Source organism: Canis aureus, chromosome 16 (genome assembly GCF_053574225.1).
Source record: "Canis aureus isolate CA01 chromosome 16, VMU_Caureus_v.1.0, whole genome shotgun sequence".
NCBI lineage: Eukaryota > Metazoa > Chordata > Mammalia > Carnivora > Canidae > Canis > Canis aureus.
This window is the reverse complement of record NC_135626.1, coordinates 2,979,417-2,998,733: the sequence shown is the minus strand read 5'-3', so window position 1 is coordinate 2,998,733 and position 19,317 is coordinate 2,979,417. Positions and strand designations below refer to the sequence as shown.

Sequence of the window (19,317 nt, the reverse complement as noted above, 5' to 3'; positions counted from 1 at the left end):
AATGGAGGTTATATACCTCACTCAGAGTTCAGCAGTGAGTGACAAAGCTGGATTCTAGCCCAGGTCTTACTCCAAAACTCATGCTTGTCCTATTGGACTGTGTTGCCTTCCAATAAGGGTCACCCAGTAAATAGATCTCACATATATGAATGACTCTGATACAAGGTCTCTACTCTCAGTGAAGATCTAGACACACACAGTGTTTTCTCAGAGGCTTATAGTTTCATTATAGAACTCAAACCTAACCACAAGAAAACACATTCTTAACAAATCCTAAATAAGTGAAATAGATTTTGTAATGAAAAATATATGCCATAGGGAGAGAGTGTATTTCTAGCATAGGAGTCAAGGAACTCTTCCTGGAGGAACTGGAATTTCAAAGATGGGTAGAGTAACAGGAGGCGGAGAAAGCAGGACACAGAACACATAGGGTGGGGGAAGATAACATACACAAAATTTGGGGATTCAAGGGACCCTTTGATATCAGAACCATCTAACTTACCATGTCATCATTGGAAAAACTAATTTTCTAGCTTGTGGTTATACTAATACGTTCCCTCACTCATTCTAAAAATATGATCAAAGCCTTCCTATGTGCCAGGCTCAGCACTCTTTGCCCAGTGTTAAAAATACTGTGATGAGCAAAACAGATACTGCCCTTGCCTTTGCGGAACTTCTAATCTAGAGGGAAAATCAGATATCAATCAGTAATCATGTAAATATACTATTGCAAACCATGATGCATGAAGGAAAACTGCAGGATGTTGTAGGATCCTGTAATGGCATCAGGTTAGATCTAGCCTTGGAGTCAGAGAACAAAGCCCTTGAAGAAGGAACACTTGAGCTGTGGAGGGGGAGAGACAGTGGGAGAGAATTTGAAGCAAGGAATAATGAACAGTACGAACCATAAACCCAGAAACCTTGAGGCAGTAGAAGGATGAGCACATTCAAGGAACTGGAAGAGAAGACACAGAGAATGGACTGGCATAAGGGGAAACATTGGATGGGGTTCCAGTTAGGAAGTTCTTATACCTGTCTTGGCATCAGATGGTGGCTTTGACAAGAGTGGTGGTAAAGATAAGGGGGAAGTAGACATTTACAAAATAATGAGGAGACTGACCCACTCGCTAATGTAATGGATGTAGGAGGGAAGCAAGAGAAAAGGAAGTTTTGGTGATGGTTTCTGAGTTTCTTGATAGCAACTGAGTGGCTGATAGGGTCGGTCATTGGGTTAAGAATATCAAAGGCTGAACAGTTTTATCATGAAGAACATGAGTTTGGAGTCAGGTTTTTTTTGTTGTTGTCCTTATCGTTATTGAATAAATGTAACATTTATAAATATAAGTAGGGTAGAGAGTATAACAAGGCAGTGATCCCCTTGTAGTTAACCCCAGGATGAAAAGAATAATCTATTTATACTTGAAGTTCCCCATGTGCCATTCACTGTTCATCCCATTCCTTTTTCCTTTATAAGGAATCTAGAAACTGTTGTTTCCTTTTTCTTCACTTTATAATTTTACTGTTATTTTATCTCTAAATAGTATGTATCTTCTGTTGTTTCTCATGCTTGTTAAAAATTATATAAATTATGCTATAGGTATTCTTCTAAAACTTACTTTTTGTGCTCAACATTATATTCCCAAAAAACATGCGTTTGTATACATGCAGCTGTATTTTTTTTTCTTTTCTCAACTATATAGTGTGAAGTAACAAAAGTTATTCATCGTATTGACCATCAACATTGAGGTGTTTCTGGACTTTTACTATTACGAACAAGGCTACTGTGAACATTCCTCTACCCGTGCAGGTTACTCTGGGGTATATTTAAGATGTGGAAAGGTTAGGTGTGCCTGGCTGGCTCAGTTGGTGGAGCATGCAACTCTTGATCTCAGGGTTGTGAGTTTGAGCCCCACATCAGGTGTAGAGACTACCTAAAAATAAAATCTCACCCAAAAAAAAAAAAAAAAAAAAAGATTTGTACTTTTTCAACTTTTCGGCATAATGCCAAGCATTTTTTTTCCCTAGTAGTTGTAGTAATTCACAGTCCCACCAGCCATGTTTGTTCTGCTTCCTTGACAACATGGGATATTATCAGGCATTTATTTTTTGCCAGTCTAGAGAGTATGAAATACTAACATTTTTTAAAAGATTTTATTTATTCATGAGAGACAGAGAGAAGGCAGAGACATAGGCAGAGGGAGAAGCTAGTAAGGCGATGTACTGTATCATACAGATACCACAGTGGCATATGCCCTTCGCAGGGAGCCCGATGTGGGACTCGATCCTGGAACTCTGGGATCATGCCCTGAGCCCAAGGCAGATGCTCAGCTGCTTAGCCACCTGGGTGTCCCCTTTCAGCATGATTCTAATTTGCTTTTCCCAGATTACTACAAAGTGCTACTGTCCTTTCATGCTTATAGGTCATTATTGTTCTGTGAAGTACTCATTCAATTCTCTAGCCCATTTTTCTGCTACATTTTCTTTTTCTCCTTGATTATAGGATTCTTTATATGTATCCTGGCTGCCATGCTCCCTTGTCAGTTATATGGGTTGCAAATGTCTTCTCCCAGTTTTTGCCTTGTCTTCACACCCTTTATGGTCTCCTCTGATGAAAATATGCTCTTAATTTTAGTATAGTTGAATTTATTATTTTCCTTTAAGTTCACACTTTTGCTTTTTTAATTTACTTTAAAAAAAAATGGTTCCCCCTTCAGTGAGACTTCCATTTTATTTATTTGTTTTTTAAGTAATCTCTACACCCATCATGGAACTTGAACTCAATGATTCCCATATCAAGTGTCACATGCTCTACCAGCTGAGCCAGCCAGGTGCTCCCACACCTGCTTTTTTAAAGAAATTGTTTCTTACCCAGGGCTATAATGCGCTTTTTCTGCATTACCATATAGGAAGTTTTACAGTTTTGCTTTTTATAGTCCAGTCTTTAATATGCCTAAACTGTGATTTGGGTATTAGAAAGGGATCTGTATCTTTTTTTTTTTTTATTGTTTTGGTACCATTTATTAAAAAATCTGTTCTTTTCTCACCAATCTGCAATATCAGCTTTGTCACAGTTCAGGTTTCCATATGTATGTAGAACTATTAGGCTTTGGGGCATATGCCACTGTGGTATCTGTATGATACAGTACATCGCCTTACTAGCTATTAGGACAAGTCCTGGTGTCTGATAAATCTCCTCACCTATTTCTTTTTTATGAGTATTTTGAATATTCTTGGCCCATTGTTCTTCCACAGAGAAGCTTGTCAGACTCAAAAAAATTTTGTTGAGTTATTGATTGGATAGCATTGAATCTGTAGGTCCATTTGGAGAGCAGTGATTACTTTATGATGTGAGTTTTCTTTTTTTTTTTTAAGATTTTGTTTATTTATTCATGAGAGACAGTGAGAGAGAGGCAGAGACAGGCAGAGGGAGAAGTGGGCCCCATGCGGGACTCAATCCCGGAACTCCGGGATCACGTCCTGAGCCAAAGGCAGTCACTCAACCACTGAAGCATCCAGACGTCCCTGATGTGAGTTTTCTTTAACCAAGAACATGATCTTTTGTTTCAGATATTCAGTGTTGCTTTTTTTTTAAATGACTCTGTAAGGTTCTGTGATTTTTTTTTCATGAAAGTTCGTTATTTACTGTTAAACTTATTCCTAGGCACAGTTTTTTTATACCAATTATAAATTGTGTCATTTTAAAAATTACTTTTTGTACTTGTTGCTGGCATATACTATAAAAATACTGTTATTTTTATAAATTGATTGTTTTGCACAATTTATTAATTTTTATTGAGCTTAGTAACTAATTACAGATTTTTTGAATTTCTTGAATAGCAGTCATCTGTGAATAATGATGGTTTTGTTTGTTTCAAATTCTTACACATTTTTTCCTTTGCCCTATTCTGTTGGGTTGCTTGTTTTCTTATTGTTAAATTTTAAGAATTTTTTTACATTTTTGGATAGCAATTCCTTGTCATATGTGTCTTTTGCAAATATTTTCTCCTAATCTGTGGCTTGACTTCTTATTCTCTAGACACTGTCTTTAATAGAGCAGAAGTTTCTAATTCCAATGAAGTCTAGTTTATCAGTTATTTCTTTCATGCATCAAGCCTTTGGTGGTATGTTTAACAAATGATTGCTATACCCATGGTCATCTAGGTTTTCTCCTGATGTTATCTTCTCTGAGTTTTATAGTTTTTAGTTTTACATTTATATCTGTGATCCATTTTGAGTTAATCTTTATGAAGGAGGTAAGGTCTCTATGTCCAGATTCATTTTTTTTCATGTGGATGTCCATTTGTTCCAGCACCATTTGTTGAAGAGGTTGTCTTTGTTTCATTGTATTGTCTTTGCTTCTTTGTCAAAGATCAGTCAAATATATTCATGAGGGTCTATTTCTGAGCTCTCTGTTCTGTTCCACTGATCTATTTGTCTGTTCTTTCACCAAGACCATCTTTTCTGGATTATTGTAGTTTTATAGTAAGTCCTGAAGTGAGGTAGCCTCAGTCCTCTGACTTTGTTCTTCTCTTTCAATATTGTATTGGCTTTTGTGGGTCTTTTGCATCTCCATATAAACTTTAAAATAATTTTTTTGACATCCATAAAATAACTTGCTGGGGTTTTTTGTTTTTTTTTTTTTTTTTTTTTTTTTTAATTTATGATAGGCACACAGTGAGAGAGAGAGGCAGAGACACAGGCAGAGGGAGAAGCAGGCTCCATGCACCGGGAGCCCGACGTGGGATTCGATCCCGAGTCTCCAGGATCGCGCCCTGGGCCAAAGGCAGGCGCCAAACTGCTGCGCCACCCAGGGATCCCAACTTGCTGGGGTTTTGATAGTGACTGCATTGAATCTGTAGATCAAGTTGGGAAAAATTGTTATCTTAACAATATTGGGTCTTTTTATCTGTGAACATGGACTGTCACTCTATTTATTTAGTTTTTGTCTTTTTTTCATTCATCAGTTTTATAGTTTTCCTCATAAATGTCTTATACATATTTTGTTAGATTATACCTAAGTATTTCATTTTGGGGAGTATTAATGTGAATGATATTGTCTTTTTAATTTCAGATTCTACTTGTTTATTGTCAGTATGTAGGAAAGCAGTTGACTTTTGCGTAACAACCTTGTATCCTACAACCTTCCTGTATTCTTTTTTAAGACTTTATTTATTTATTCATGAGAGACAGAGAAAGAGATGGAGACACCAACAGAGGGAGAATCAGGCTCTCCACAGGGAGCCTGATGTGGAACTCAGTCTGAGACTCCAGGATCAACGCCCTGAGCCAAAGGGAGATGCTCAACCCCTGAGCCTCCCAGGCATCCCCTACAACCTTTCTTTAACCACTTGTTATTTCTGGGAGTTTTCCCCCAACTTATCTGGATTTTCTAGATATATATAATGGTGTCACTTATTAACAAAGACAATTTTAGGTTTTCCTTCCCAATCTGTGTACTTGTATTTCCTTTTCTTGTCTTATTACATTAGCAAGGACTTCTAATACAGTGTTGGAAAGGATTGATGAGCGGACATCCTTGTCTTGAATGGAAAAGCTTTGAGTTTTTCACCATTAAGGATAATGTTAGCTGTGGCATAGAAGGTGTTAGGGGCCTGAAGTAAAGCAGCCAGAGTGGAGAAGGGGGCTCCATGTGTGATATGGTGCACAAGAAGACTAACTGGAAATTGGTGACCAATTCTTGTTTGTTTTTTTATTTTCACTATAGAGTCACCTGTATCTCTCAAGTTCATATTGATGTATAATAGAATGAGTACAGGCTTTGGTTCCAGAAGACTTGAGTTTAAATCTTTAATTTATCACTGGTATATGCTTATGGGCTAGTTTGTAAGTTTTGGCTTCCTTATAAATGGACACAATAAAGGGTGAATGTAAGGACTAGGGATAATGGAAAGTGCTTACTCATGCTCTGCAAACTATAGCTGCCACTGCTGCACTCTGCTACAAATTATGATTATTGCATTATTAGTGAGAGACCTATCATGATTGGTTATCATGGCTGAATTGTTTTTCTTTTCTATCAAACTTTCTCTCCTTTGCTGTTCTCTGTTTTATGTAATGTTACTATTGTGCCAGGCACCTGAGTCACAGACTTGGGAGTTCTTTTTACCTCTTCTCCCAGCTTCCTAGTCATGCTGAACTTGCCTTTCACCTCTTTGCATGTGCTACACTTTACCCAGAATTCTCATTCTGCCCCAACCCCCTTCTCCCTTGACTTGCCTAGTCAGGGGGCTTGATCTGACTTCCCCAAACAGTTAATCCCTCCTGCCTCTGATATATCACCTTGTATGTCCCTCTGCTGCAGCATGATTGTATTGTTTTATAATTAATTGTGTGTATACATGTCTTTACCACCAGTCCTACTTCTGTGGGTCAGGAACTGTATCTGGTTGTATCCTCAGAAGACTACACACAGTGTAAACTTGATAAGAGTTTACTGAATTGCAGGGTGCCTGGGCAGCTCAGTTGGTTGAGCGTCTGCCTTTGGCTGAGGTCATGATCCTCAGGGTCTGGGATTGAGCCCCACATTGGGACTCCTTGCTTAGCAGGGAGTCTGCTTCTCCCTTTCCCTCTGCTCCTCCCTCTGTTTGTGCGTGCATGCTTGCTCACTCACTCGCTCAAATAAACAAAATCTTTAAAAAAGTTTACTGAGTTATGGAACCTTGAGTCTAGACAGTTCAATTTCTAGAAAACCCTCTACTACCTATGCTGTCAACCCTGTATTCTTTTCTTTTTTTAATTTTTATTTATTTATGATAGTCACACAGAGAGAGAGAGAGAGGCAGAGACATAGGCAGAGGGAGAAGCAGGCTCCATGCACCGGGAGCCCGATGTGGGATTTGATCCCGGGTCTCCAGGATCGCGCCCTGGGCCAAAGGCAGGCGCTAAACCGCTGCACCACCCAGGGATCCCTCAACCCTGTATTCTATTTTTAAGATTTTGTTTGCTTGAGAGAGAGAGTATGAGCAGGAGGAGGGGCAGAAGGAGAGGGAGAGGAACAAGCAGACTCCCCACCAAGCAGGGAGCCAGATGGGGGACTCCATCCCAGGATGCTGGGATCATGACCTGAGCTGAAGTCAGATTCTTAACCAACTGAGCCACACAGGTGCCCCCACAGTGAGAATTTAGAATGGAAGTTGCTTCTTCCTAAAGTTGCTACATTTTATTCTGAGAAGAGTTTGGCTGGGTTTCAAGCTGACATGAAACCATAGCTCAAGATAGAGCAACAGAAGCATAAAGCAAGGAAACAGAGTACCTGTAAGAAGGTATAAGTCTTCACAGTAAGATATTGATGCTTTATGAACTTTTTTAATTTTTAACTTTTTTAAATTAATTAATTAATTAATCTAGTTATTTATTTATTTATTTATTTTAGATTTTATTTATTCATGAGAGAGGCAGAGACATAGGCAGAGGGAGAGCAGGCTCCATGCAGGAAGCCTGGGACTCCAGGATCACACCCTGAGCCAAACAAAGGCAGACGTTCAACTACGGAGCTACCCAGGCATCCCTGAACATTTTTTTTAAGATTTTTTAAAAATTATTTTTATTTATTTATTTATTTATTTATTTATTTATTTATTTATTTATTTTTAAGATTTTATTTATTTATTCATAGAGACACAGACAGAGGCAGAGACACAGGCAGAGGGAGAAGCAGGCTCCATGCAGAGAGCCCAACGTGGGACTTGATCCAGGGTCTCCAGGATCACGCCCTGGGCTGCAGGCGGCGCCAAACCGCTGCGCCACCTGGGCTGCCCCAAGATTTTTTTTTAATTTGAGAAAGAGCACAAGCATGGGGAGGGGTAGAGTTAGAGGGATTAGCAGACTCCCTGCCAAGCAGGGAGCCCGATGCAGGGCTCAATCCCAGGACCCTGGGATCATGACCCAAGCCGAAGGCAGATGCTTAACCAACTGAGCCACCCATGTGCCCTTATACAAACTTTTAGAGAGGTGCCTGGGCATCTTCAGTGGATGCAAGGACCACTAGGGATCTAAAAACTTATGGAATGAAAGCTTCCTGGATCCTCTGCTTTGACATTAAGTAGCACTTGAAGATTGGTAACAGTGAGAGGAACCAAGTCATAACCTGCCACTGCCACCGCCACCACTACCATCATTGCTAAAGAGATAGACTGAAATAAAGTGGGTAGCTGTTGGTTTGGGGCCAAGGTGTGAGGTGCACAGTGGCTCTGCCCTGGTCACTATGCTGGGAGCTGCAGTGAGTGTCCTCATGTATTTTAGAAGTTCTCTCATTCCGTTCTTAAGGCAGCTACGTTGGTGTCATTAATGCTTCATCTAGCCCCATATTTCCCAGAATATTGTTCTCTTGGGCATTTGTAGGACTTATGGGGACCTTCTTGAGGGGGATACCTCTGCCAAGTTTGGCATCTGAGTTAAAGACATACATAGGTCCTGTTGGACTCTGGGTTAGTAGAATGAGATGTGTGCTTGGTGAACATAGACAGTAGTAGGTCATGACCGAACAATCTGATTGTCTTAAAGAGAAGGAGCATCTTCTCAGAGTTCTGCCTGCATTCCACTGATATCATAGCCTTGTCTTTCCTACATCAATAATGCTTAAATTAAAAGAGCAATTGTCTCTTGCACACTAGGTTTGAACTGATGTCTGGCTGGTGCTGGGTCCTGGTGTTTCTTCTGTATCCCTTTTCAAGGAAGATTCCTTAGCTCTCTGTTCTTCTGAGAGGCAGTTGAGAACAGAATTTCAGGGAAACATAATGGTCCAAGAGGAGACAGGGAGTGAGAAGGAGAAAGGGGTTAGAATGTAATATAATCTTTGCCTTCACTTGCAGGCCACTGCTAAAACTCAAGAGAAAGAAAAACTCGTCACACAGTTGCAGGAGAAGGTCTCCTCCTTGGAAAAGAGACTAGAGCAGAACTTATCAGGAGAAGAACATGTGCAAGAACTCCTAAAAGAGGTAAGTAGCTCTTTTCGGACAGCCACTGTTAGGAAGGTAGGGGTAACACTGGAGATTTCATACAATCATAGAGCTTCAGAGCCAGAGAGTCCACAAGCAGCTGGAAAAGAAAAGCCCCCCCCCCCCCCTCCAATTTCTGATTATCCTTCTTACAGCAAAAAACAGCCACCTGTCACCTGTGTATATTGCCATGTTTTCCAGGAAAGGGAGAGCCTCGTTCAGAGATGCCTATGAATGATTAGCATCCTAATCACCAGTGAACCCCGCCTGGTGATTTATGCTACTTGGGCTGTCTTATCTTACCTCCCTGATCTCTTCCACCCTTTTGCACTTTCCAGTGGCCAAGGAAAATTGTTACTGTCTGCCTGTGGCATGAGCAAGAATCACCTTTGGCAGTAAGGGGTTTCACTGAGTGAGGCTGTTGAGCAGATTGACCTTTGCCCTTTCTCATTGAGCCTGCATTGTCTGCCCATATTCTGCTCCTCCTGCTTTTTGTATCTCAGGACTGACCTCACCCTGACAAAGGTGACAAAGCCAAGACCTTAGGCCTAGATTAGACCCTCACTGTCTGTCTTCGTTTCAACTAAACATCTCCTTCTCCACTGCTACTGTTGTACTTCAGGGCTTCTAGCAACTCTAGCCTAGTCCACAGCAGAGGTCTCCAAACTGCCTACCTGGCATCAGCCCCCTCCTTTACCCCTGATGCAGTCTTTTGCGCCCACTGCCGTGCTGGTATTCCTGGCCGCCTCACTCCCTTACCTTCTTGCCCAGCTTTCCTGCAATCTGCAGTGCATATAGTCTGGGTTCTGGGGTGTAAATTGATTTCTAGAGTCAGACTGCCTAGGTCGTATCTCGCATCATCTTCTTACCAGTTGGTGACTTAAGGCAGGAAAATTAATCTCTTTGTGTTTGTTTTCTCTTCTGTGAAATAGAGTAGATAATTGTACCAAACACAGAATTGTTGGTAGGATTCAGGGAGTTACAATATGTGAAATGCTTAGAATGAAGCTCTAGAATGTAGTAGGGTCTCCGTATTTTTCTGCTATTAATATTATAATCCTTAGTATTGTGCCACAATCATTATTATAAAGCTTAGTGTGCATAGGAGGTACTTGGAGAGTTTGTTTAGTGTGTATATTCCTATCCTTAGAAATCCTTTTTTCAGTAGGTCTGTAAGACCTCAAGTTTAACAACTACTTACTCCTGCACCACCACATTAGTCTTATGCCAGTATGTGGACAACCCTACTTTAAAAAATATTGCCTACAGAATTAAATTCAAGCTCCTTTCTGCAGCATAAAAAGTTTCCCATGATCTGCCCCTTTGCCTGACTTTCTAGTCTCATTTCTTGACCTGAATCCACCATTGCCTTAGCTTTTTGCAAGTTGTAGCTCCCCAAATGTCCCAGGCTGTTTCATGACTCCACTGGTGATCACTGCCTGGGTGCTCCCCGCCAACCCCTGGCCACCTGTTAATTAGGAAGCCATCCACTTTCCTGAGGCAGTGAGTATCTGGGTATCTTTGCGGGTGTTTATTGCACTCTATTAATTTTTTTGTTAGTCTTGCCTCAGTCTCAAGGTCAAAGAATTATATCAAATTTATCTGTGTGTACTTTATGATATGTGACTATTATCTCAGCTGTTATTTTTGTTAATACATTTGTGTCCCCCTGTCTTGCTCAAATCACAGTATGTGGTAGACATCAGTATTTATTCAATGGAAAAATGACTGTTTTCTTTTACTCTTCTATCAACTTACAGAAAACCGTTGCTGAGCAGAATTTGGAGGATACCAGACAGCAGCTCTTGGCAGCCAGAAGCAGCCAGGCCAAGGCCATTGACATCCTGGAAACTCGGGTACTGACCTCATTCCCAGAGATTCCTGTCTGGATGGTGGCCTGGTTGGATGACATCGTTGGGGGAAAATCCCCTAGGGTCAGAGGTTCTCTTTTGAAGGGACTGTTTTGAAACTCACTTACACATGGCTGAGTTAGTCATTTTCTTCATTCTTGCCAAATTGCTACCATTGTTCCACACAACATTGTTCTCTTGCTGTTCCCTTTTATCCACTTTGCCTTCCCTCCCATGGGAAGCTATTCTGATGGGGTTACTAGAGATCCTTGCATTGTGGGGTGACCTTAAAATGGGCAGCCTTGTTTTGCATGCATGTATGTTGATTTATGTAAGTGATACAGTTCCACACTGTCACATACTGTCACATTCACCTGCTCCACTTCTGTCCATGTCCACATCGTTGTACTTAGTGCTCTTGCTCTATATCATATATCTATCAGGTGCTGGACATCTGGATTGCCGCCTTCTTCCTGTCACCACAGGTTACACTACCCTGAACAGCCTCGTCCCTGTCACCCTGAGGACAGAGAATGCCTATGACTAAGTTAGGACAAGAACATTCTTGCAAGGGCTGCCCCTGGCTCTGCTCCCCCAGCGTGCATGAAGGTTTCTGTATCTGCATTACTGCTTTCTCCAGCCATTTGTTTGTTTGCCAGTTTAGTGAGTGTGAAGTGGTGGAAGGGGTAAGGGATCTCTGTGGGGCCTCTTTCATAAGGGCACTGATCCCATCATGAGGACTCCACCCTCATGACCTAAGCATCTCGCAAAGACCCCGCCTCCTGTTCCCATGTCAGGCAACAGGATTTCCATATGAATTTGGGGAGGACACCATAGTAAATGCTTATTAGCTCATTTTTAAAATCTTATCTTCTGATAAATATACTTCAAGCTCTTTTTTTTTTTCCAATACAGCTTGGTTTATTTTATTAGCATTCAGTTCTATTTCTGAATGTTTTTTTATTACGATAAAATATACATGACAAAGTTACCATTTCATCCATTTCTAGTGTACAATTCAGTGGCATGAAGCACATTCACACTGTTCAACCATTACCGCCATCATCTCCAGAACGTTTTGATCTTCTCAAACTGAAATTCTCACTTCCCATTTTCTCCCAGCCCCAGCCCCTGGCAACCACCATTCTACTTAAATCTGATTACTCTGGGAATGTCCTATTTGTGGAATTGTATGATATGCATCCTTTTGTGTCTGGCTGATTTCACTTAACATATGTCTTCAGGGTTCATTCATGTTGTAGCGTGTGTCTGAATTTCATTTCTTTTTAAGGCTGAATAAGGCTTTTTTTTTTTTTTTTTTTTTTTTTTTTTTAAGTAAAACTCCATGCCACACATGGGGCTGGAACTCACGACCCCGAGATCAAGAGTCACATGCTCTACCGCTGTGCCAGTCAGGTGGCCCAGGGCTGAATAAGCTTTTTTAAAAAGGCTTTCATTCCTTTATATGTCTATACCACATTTTGTTTATCCCTTCATTTGTCAATGGGTTATTTCCACCTTCTGGCTATTGTGAATAATAAGCATTAGCTTAGTGCTATGAACAAGGTTTTTGTGTGACCTTTTATTTTCATTTCTCTTGGGTTATACCTAGGAGTAGAATCGCTAGGGGACATGATAACTCTGTGCTTAACCCCTGGAGGAGCTGAACCTTTCTTGAGCTCTGCCTCTAAATTGAGACTTGGGTAGATACTTTCTGAAACCAGGAGTTAAAAAGCTAGGTTTCATTTCTGGCTCTACCACTATTAAAATCTGTGATCCTAGGCAGCCCTGGTGGCTTAGTGGTTTGGCGCCACCTTCGGCCTGGGGCTTGATCCTGGAGACCTGGGATCGAGTCCCACGTTGGGCTCCCTGCATAGAGCCTGCTTCTCCCTCTGCCTGTGTCTCTGCCCGCACCCCCCCCCCCCATGAATAAATAAATAAATAAAATCTTTTTTAAAAAATCTGTGATCCTGGACAGGTAACATTACTTGTCCTCCTATGTAGAAATAGGCTGTTCTCCACGAGTTGCTTCAGCTCCATGTGAATGTGTATAAGGAACCATAAGAGTATCCTCTTGTCAGGTACCTGCTTTTCCTTGACAAAGCTGCAGCCTTCCTTGTGTTTATGTTTTTAATCATAAACTTTCTCAAGGTCATACCTTACTCAGCAAACAAGAGGACTTCATAAGGGAAATTGGCAAAGATAGCTCCAACCAGATAGAAATGCCCCATTGGAGAGCCACATCCAGCTCAACGGACAGGGTCTGGTCCAGTCCACAGGGCCAGCCACACATCCTAGTGCAGCATCAGGTACAAAGTCAGACTGAGTTGATGGTTGTGGAATGAGGAAAGTTTGTGTCATAGGCAGTCATCCCACTTCTGGGAATCTAGCCTAAGGAAGTGGCTCAAACCAGGTCACAAAATGTTCGGTGAAGATGTCATGGAGATAACAGCTGTGTTATCTCAGATGGGAAAGTGGGACACAGCCCAACTGCCAGCACAGTAGGAATGGTTCAATACTTTGTGCAATATCCTTTAAAGAAATAATTGAAGTTCTGATGACTACATGGGATACAGAAGGAAACGTGAGTAAGGAGGAGAAACACAGTATTCCTGGAATTATATACAGAGTTGTAAAAAAAAAAAAAAAAAAGGCGGGGGGCAGCCCCGGTGGCACAGCGGTTAGGCACCGCCTGCAGCCTGGGTGTGATCCTGGAGACCTGGGATGGAGTCCCACGTCGGGCTCCCTGCATGGAGCCTGCTTCTCCCTCTCCCTTTGCCTGTGTCTCTGCTTCTCTCTCTGTGTCTATGAATAAATAAATAAAATCTTAAAAAAAAAAAAAAAGGAACTTACACATATTAAAAAAAAAAAGGCAGTCATAAAAATACAGCAGAGGAAAATATGTTAGGATGGTGGTGTTGTATCATGGTAGATCTATAGGTGTCTTTGTGTCTTTTTTCCTAATTGAAACATTTTCTGGGGGTACCTGGATGGCTCAGTCAGTCAGATGTCTACCTTTGGCTCAGGTCATGATTTTGGGATTCTGGAATTGAGCCCTGCATCAAGCTCCCTGCTCAACAGGGAGTCTGCTTCTCCCTCTGCGTGTCCCCCTCTGTTCGTGTGCTGTCTCTCAAATAAATAAATAAAATATTTTTTAAAAATTCTGTAATGTACTCGCTTTATGATTTAAATGGATTTGATTTTTAAAGTTAATTATTACCACTTTTCAGCTTCTTTTGAATGAAACAATGCTTCTCTTTCCCCCTCAGGTGAAAGAACTCCAGCAGAACTTGCAGGCATCCGAGGAGAAGCTAAAGCACAGTGGTGATGTCATGGTGGCTCAGGAAGTTCAGATACAGGAGCTCGTAAGTGGTTCTTGTGGCTGCTTGTTCTAGGCACCTGATGCTTGCCCTTTACGCCTTTGCAGCTAGCTGCTCCAGACTCACTCTAGTGAGGTATTTGGACCTGACCTCCGATACAGTTGAGCTGGATGTGAGCAGGTGGGCAGCTGCAGGCAGAGAGTCAGGACCTGCTGGAGGATCTGAATTACCAAAGGAGAGAGAGACTGGCTAATTCCCATCTGACTGCTGGCCATAGGGCCCAACCTAGTTCTGAGACTGTAGGAGGGGATAACTTGACAATCCAACCTCCAACCTCCAGGGCTGTGGAGAATAGTCCTGGCTCTGGGGAGAACATGGCCAAGGGTTTGGCCAGCTGTCACAGCCCCAAATGGAGTGTTGAATTAGAATCTAGAGAAATAAAAACAGTACTTACTGTACGTTTGCCGTGCCAGTCACTGTGCTAAATATCCAGCACGTGTTTCCTTCAGTCCTTGCTACAGACCTCAGAGGTATGTGCTGTTATCCTCATTCTCTAGAGGAAGCCGGTTCAGTAACCCAGAGGTCATGGTCTCCTAGGTAATAAATGGCAGAACCCCCATCTTTCTTGGGTCAAAGGCCTTGTTCATCTTCACTGTATTTTACAGATGGTCCCTGATTTATGATTGATCAGCTTAATGATTTTTGACTTTATGAGATGCAAAGTCAATATGCACTCAATAGAAACCATACTTCAAATTTTGAAGTTTGAGCTTTTCCTGGGCTAACAATGCACAGTACGATACTCTCCCTCCATGCCCGACAGTGGCAGGGAGCCACATCTCCCAGGCAGCCCTGTGATCACAGAGTAAACCATCGATTCTGTATCTATACAGCCTTTCTGTTTTTCATTTTCAGTGCAGTATTCAGTAAATTACATGAGATAGTCAACACTTCAGTAGAAAATAGGCTTTGCCCATGCTATGTAAGTGTTCTGGGCATTTAAAAAAAATTTTTTTTTTAAAGATTTTGTGTTTAAGTTATCTCCACCCAATGTGAGACTCAGACTCACAACCCCAAGATCAAGAGTCACATGCTCTGCTGACTAAGCCAACCAGGGGGTCCTTGTTCTGAGCATTTAAAGTAGGCTAGGATAAGCTATGATGCTTGTTTCAACTTACTATTTTCAACTTACAATGGGATCATTGGGTCATAACCCCATCATTAGTTAAAGATCAATACTGCCTCCGTAGGGAAGCCTCAGCCATAGAGGGCAGTACCAAGACAGGTGAAAGAGGGCTGTTTTAGGACTGGCTGGTGCCCTAAGCTATCCCCCTAGCACCAAGACCAGTCCCAGACTTCAACTACTGAACAGACCAGGGGCAAGAGGCAGAGCTGCAGGTAGAGACCTCAACAGCACCTGGGCCAGAGATCAGAAAGCAGAATTCTTTCTACTGGACACCCATCTTTGGGTCTGAGGGAGAGAATGGAGTCCTTATTGTCACCACGGATAATTGTCCCCACCCCCACCCCACAGGCCGCCGCAAACCAGGAGAGCAGCCGTATACGGCAGCAGGCCCTTGCTCTGGAGCAGCAGTGCACAGAGCGTGTCCACACACTGGAGGCCCAGCTTGCTGCCCTGGAGAGAGCCCGGGTGGCTGACCACACGGCTGCAGAGCAAGAGGTGGTGAGTGAGGAGAGGAGGGAGGCCAGGCTTATAAGCGCCAGGTTCACATGCTGCTGCGCTGCCAAGTCATTGACAGAATACCAGCCCCTGCTAAGCTAGGGAACCACTTTTTAGAGCAGCTTTTCTCTTTCCAGCAAGATACCTGCTCATGAGAATGGATATAAAAAGCCTGCCTTTTATAAAACCCAGACAGATGGGTTTTCCTCTTTTTTTTTTTTTTTTAAGATTTTATTTATTTATTCATGAGAGACACAGAGAGAGGGAGAGAGAGAGAGACAGGGACAGGCAGAGGGAGAAGCAGGCTCCATGCAGGGATCCTGATGTGGGACTCAATCTTGGGACTCCAGGATCACGCCCTGGGCCAAAGGCAGGCACTAAACCGCTGAGCCACCCAGGGATCCCCGGGTTTTCTCTTTTTACGGGCTGCATTGGTACCTCCTGAGCAGACCCTTCAGCCTCTTCCCACTGTTCCTCTGCAGTATTCTCATTCCTCCCTCATGGCTTTTCCCTCTCTCTGCTTCCTTTCCCTGCCATGCATCTTCAGAGTCAGGTGCCATATTTCTTCTTGTGAGGCATGTGTCAGCTGGCTTTTTCTTACCCCTGCCCCATTCTCATCTCCACACCACACCCCACAAAGGGTGGGGTGCATTTTCAAAGGTTCCATGTCTGTAGGACTGTGTCCAGGGGAAATAGGGTAAAGCCCTTGTCTTCTTACATGTGCATTTCTCAATTTGCAGAGAAAGCTGGAGCAAGAAAATGCAGCCCTCAGAGAAAGTAAGAATGAATGTGAACGTTCTTTACAACACCACCAGCTTGAACTAAAGAAGCTAAAGGTATTTATCTAACAGCACCAGCATGTCACAGCCTGTCTTTTACACGTGTATTGGGAGCAGCGCGGTGAAAGTTTTATACTCAGAGTGGAGAAGGCGTGAACTAGCATTTCTTCAACAGTTCTGTTAGACATTTGCTAGAAATCGTTACTCATTAAGTCCTCTCGGTGATCCAGGATGGTAGGAAGAATTATGCTCATTTTGCAGTTAATGTCATTTGAGGCTCTGCCCAAAGTTCTCTAGTTAGTTTAAGATGATGCTGGTCTGACTTCACTCAGCCAGCTCTCTGTCTGTGTCAGCAGCTGCCTGGAAGTCATGTTGTCACAGCACTAGTGTTGTTGACTTTTCCAGTGGAATTGGTAAAGTAAGGACTTAAATGGTTGTAAGGACCTTACGTATTTATGTTGGAGCCTGTGTGTAGAGATGAAGAAACAGTCTACTGGATTGTTACCCTTTCCCCTCTGAGAACTCAGTGCTTTAATCAGATGCTGCCCACTTCTCTGCCTGGACATAACTGGATGCAAGGGAAAGAATTTCTGCCACTTTCTTAAAGGCCTCCAGGCTTCTCTGTCCCCTTTCATAGGAGCTCTTAGATGATGGATCATAGCAGCACTTGCCCTACTTGTTCATAACACAGAGATCTTGTGGGTCTTTCGGCAGAGACCTTCTCAGAACATCCACAGCTGAGGGTCTGCATAAAGTAAGTTTTTAGTAACAGTCTCTGCCAAGTTAGGTAGGTGCTAATGCAGTGGTGCTGAATCATGGGAAGTGTGTGCCTGGAGTCACAGCTGTTTGTGTATTCCTTCAACAAACATTTAGGCACCACTGGAGGTGCTGAGATCTGAGCAAAACAGGCAAAACTCACCCCCTTCCCCCCACCCTGTGGAGTCTGTAACTAGAGATAGCAGATGAGCACTAATTATCCTCTTTTTTTTAATTTTTAAAAAAAAAAATTTTATTAAATTTTAAATTTTTTTAAATTTTAAATTTAAATTAAAAAAAAAATTAAATTAAATTCAGTGTAGAGTAAACCAGAGTGAGTGACAGGGAGTAGGGAAGAGAGGACTCTTTTAAATATGGAGGTTAGGGAGGGCTTCAGTGATATTTGAGCAAAAGCCCTGACTCTTGAGAAGGAGCCAGCAATGTGCCTTTTTGGGAAAAGGAATAGTCCAGACTGAAGAAATCACAAATAGAAAAGCTCTGAGACAGAAAAAAGCTTAGTTCGGAGAATAGCATAAAGGCTGGTGTGGCTGCCGCTTAGGGGGCTAGGGGCGAACAAGATGAGAGGAGGCAGGCAGGGAAACATTTGGGAGTTTTAAGCAAAGAAGTGATGGGAGAGGTTTTGTTTTAAAATGATTACTCTGGCTGTTTGTAGAGAATGTTCTGGAAAGGAAGCAAGTACAGAAATTAGGGGGTTCAGATATTACATCACTTACTATGTTTAAGGGCATAAAGGAAAAATTGAAATTTTCAGCAGAGATCTGGTAACTACTAAAAAGCAGCAGTGTTAAAAGGAAAACATATAAGAACGTGAGAGCCAGAGTGTGTAGGGCTGGAACATAGAACATGGTAGACCCCAAAGGGCATGAGGAAGCTTTCGTGGGTAATGAGTATTTTCATGGTTTTCATTGTTAATTTCACCCTAAGTCACCACGTTGCACATCTGAGATGTGCATAGCATATTGTTATACTTCAGGAAAATTGTTTTAAAAAACAATACAGGGGATCCCTGGATGGCTTGGCGGTTTAGTGCCTGCCTTCGGCCCTGGGCATGATCCTGGAGTCCCAGGATCGAGTCTGCACTGGGCTCCCTGCGTGGAGCCTGCTTCTCCCTCTGCCTGTGTCTCTGCCTCTCTCTCTCTCTCTCTCTCTCTCTCTGTCATGAATAAATAAGTAAAATCTTTAAAAATAAATAAATGACAATACATTAAAAAAATAATGAATATGTTTAAGAGCAGATTAGAACTCACTAGAGAATTAGCGAAGTGAAGGAAGGGTAGAATAAAATATAGAAAAGGCATGATAAAAGACAGGATGCTGCAAGGTGCCTGATCCCAGGTCCGTGGGGACCCAGAAGGGAGCACACAAGTGAGACTGAAGCAACAATTTTTTTTCAAGGATTTTATTTATTTTTTATTTATTTATTTTGGAGAGAGAGAGAAAGAGAGCAGGGGGAGGTTGGGAGAGGGAGAGAGAATCCCAGCCAGATTCCACGCTGAGCACAGAGCCTGACACAGGGCTTGGTCTCACAACCCTGATGAGATAGTGACCTGAGTGGAAACCCAGAGTCAGACGCAAATGAATGAGCCACCCAAGTGCCCTGAGACCAAAGCAATTATTGAAGCATAATAGCTGAGAAGTTTCCAAACTGCTAAAAGCTGTCAAGTCACAGGTATAGGTATGAGGATTCTTACAAATCCAAATAGGATAAATGTTACTTTAAAAAATTTTTTTAAAGACTTTACTTATTTATTTGAGAGAGAGAGAGAGAGAGAGAGAGAGGGAGAGCACAACCAGAGGGAATGGCAGGCAGAGGGACAAGCAGGTTTCCCACTGAGAAGGGAGCCTGATGTGGGTAGGACCTGGGACCCTGGGATCATGACCTGAACCAAAGGCAGATGCTTAACCAACTGAGGCACCCAGACACCTGTTGTTTTTTTTTTTAAGATTTTATTT

The 19,317-nt window shown here is 42.2% G+C and overlaps 1 protein-coding gene across 10 annotated transcripts in view; it reads left to right on the top strand.

Moving 5' to 3' along the window:
* The window catches only part of GOLGA1 (golgin A1), a 48,717-nt gene that overhangs the window by 14,808 nt on the left and 14,592 nt on the right, over positions 1–19,317 (top strand). For 9 of the 10 annotated variants that reach the window (XR_013353764.1, XM_077850643.1, XM_077850637.1 and 6 more), the window contains 5 exons: positions 8,832–8,957; positions 10,718–10,813; positions 14,077–14,172; positions 15,662–15,811; positions 16,549–16,644. Coding sequence is in view for 9 of the 10 variants with exons in the window: in XM_077850643.1 (XP_077706769.1) it covers positions 8,832–8,957; positions 10,718–10,813; positions 14,077–14,172; positions 15,662–15,811; positions 16,549–16,644 (564 nt within the window). In the remaining variant the exon portion in view is untranslated. The remainder of the gene's footprint in view (positions 1–8,831; positions 8,958–10,717; positions 10,814–14,076; positions 14,173–15,661; positions 15,812–16,548; positions 16,645–19,317) is intronic. The other variant, XM_077850644.1, reaches the window with a different exon arrangement.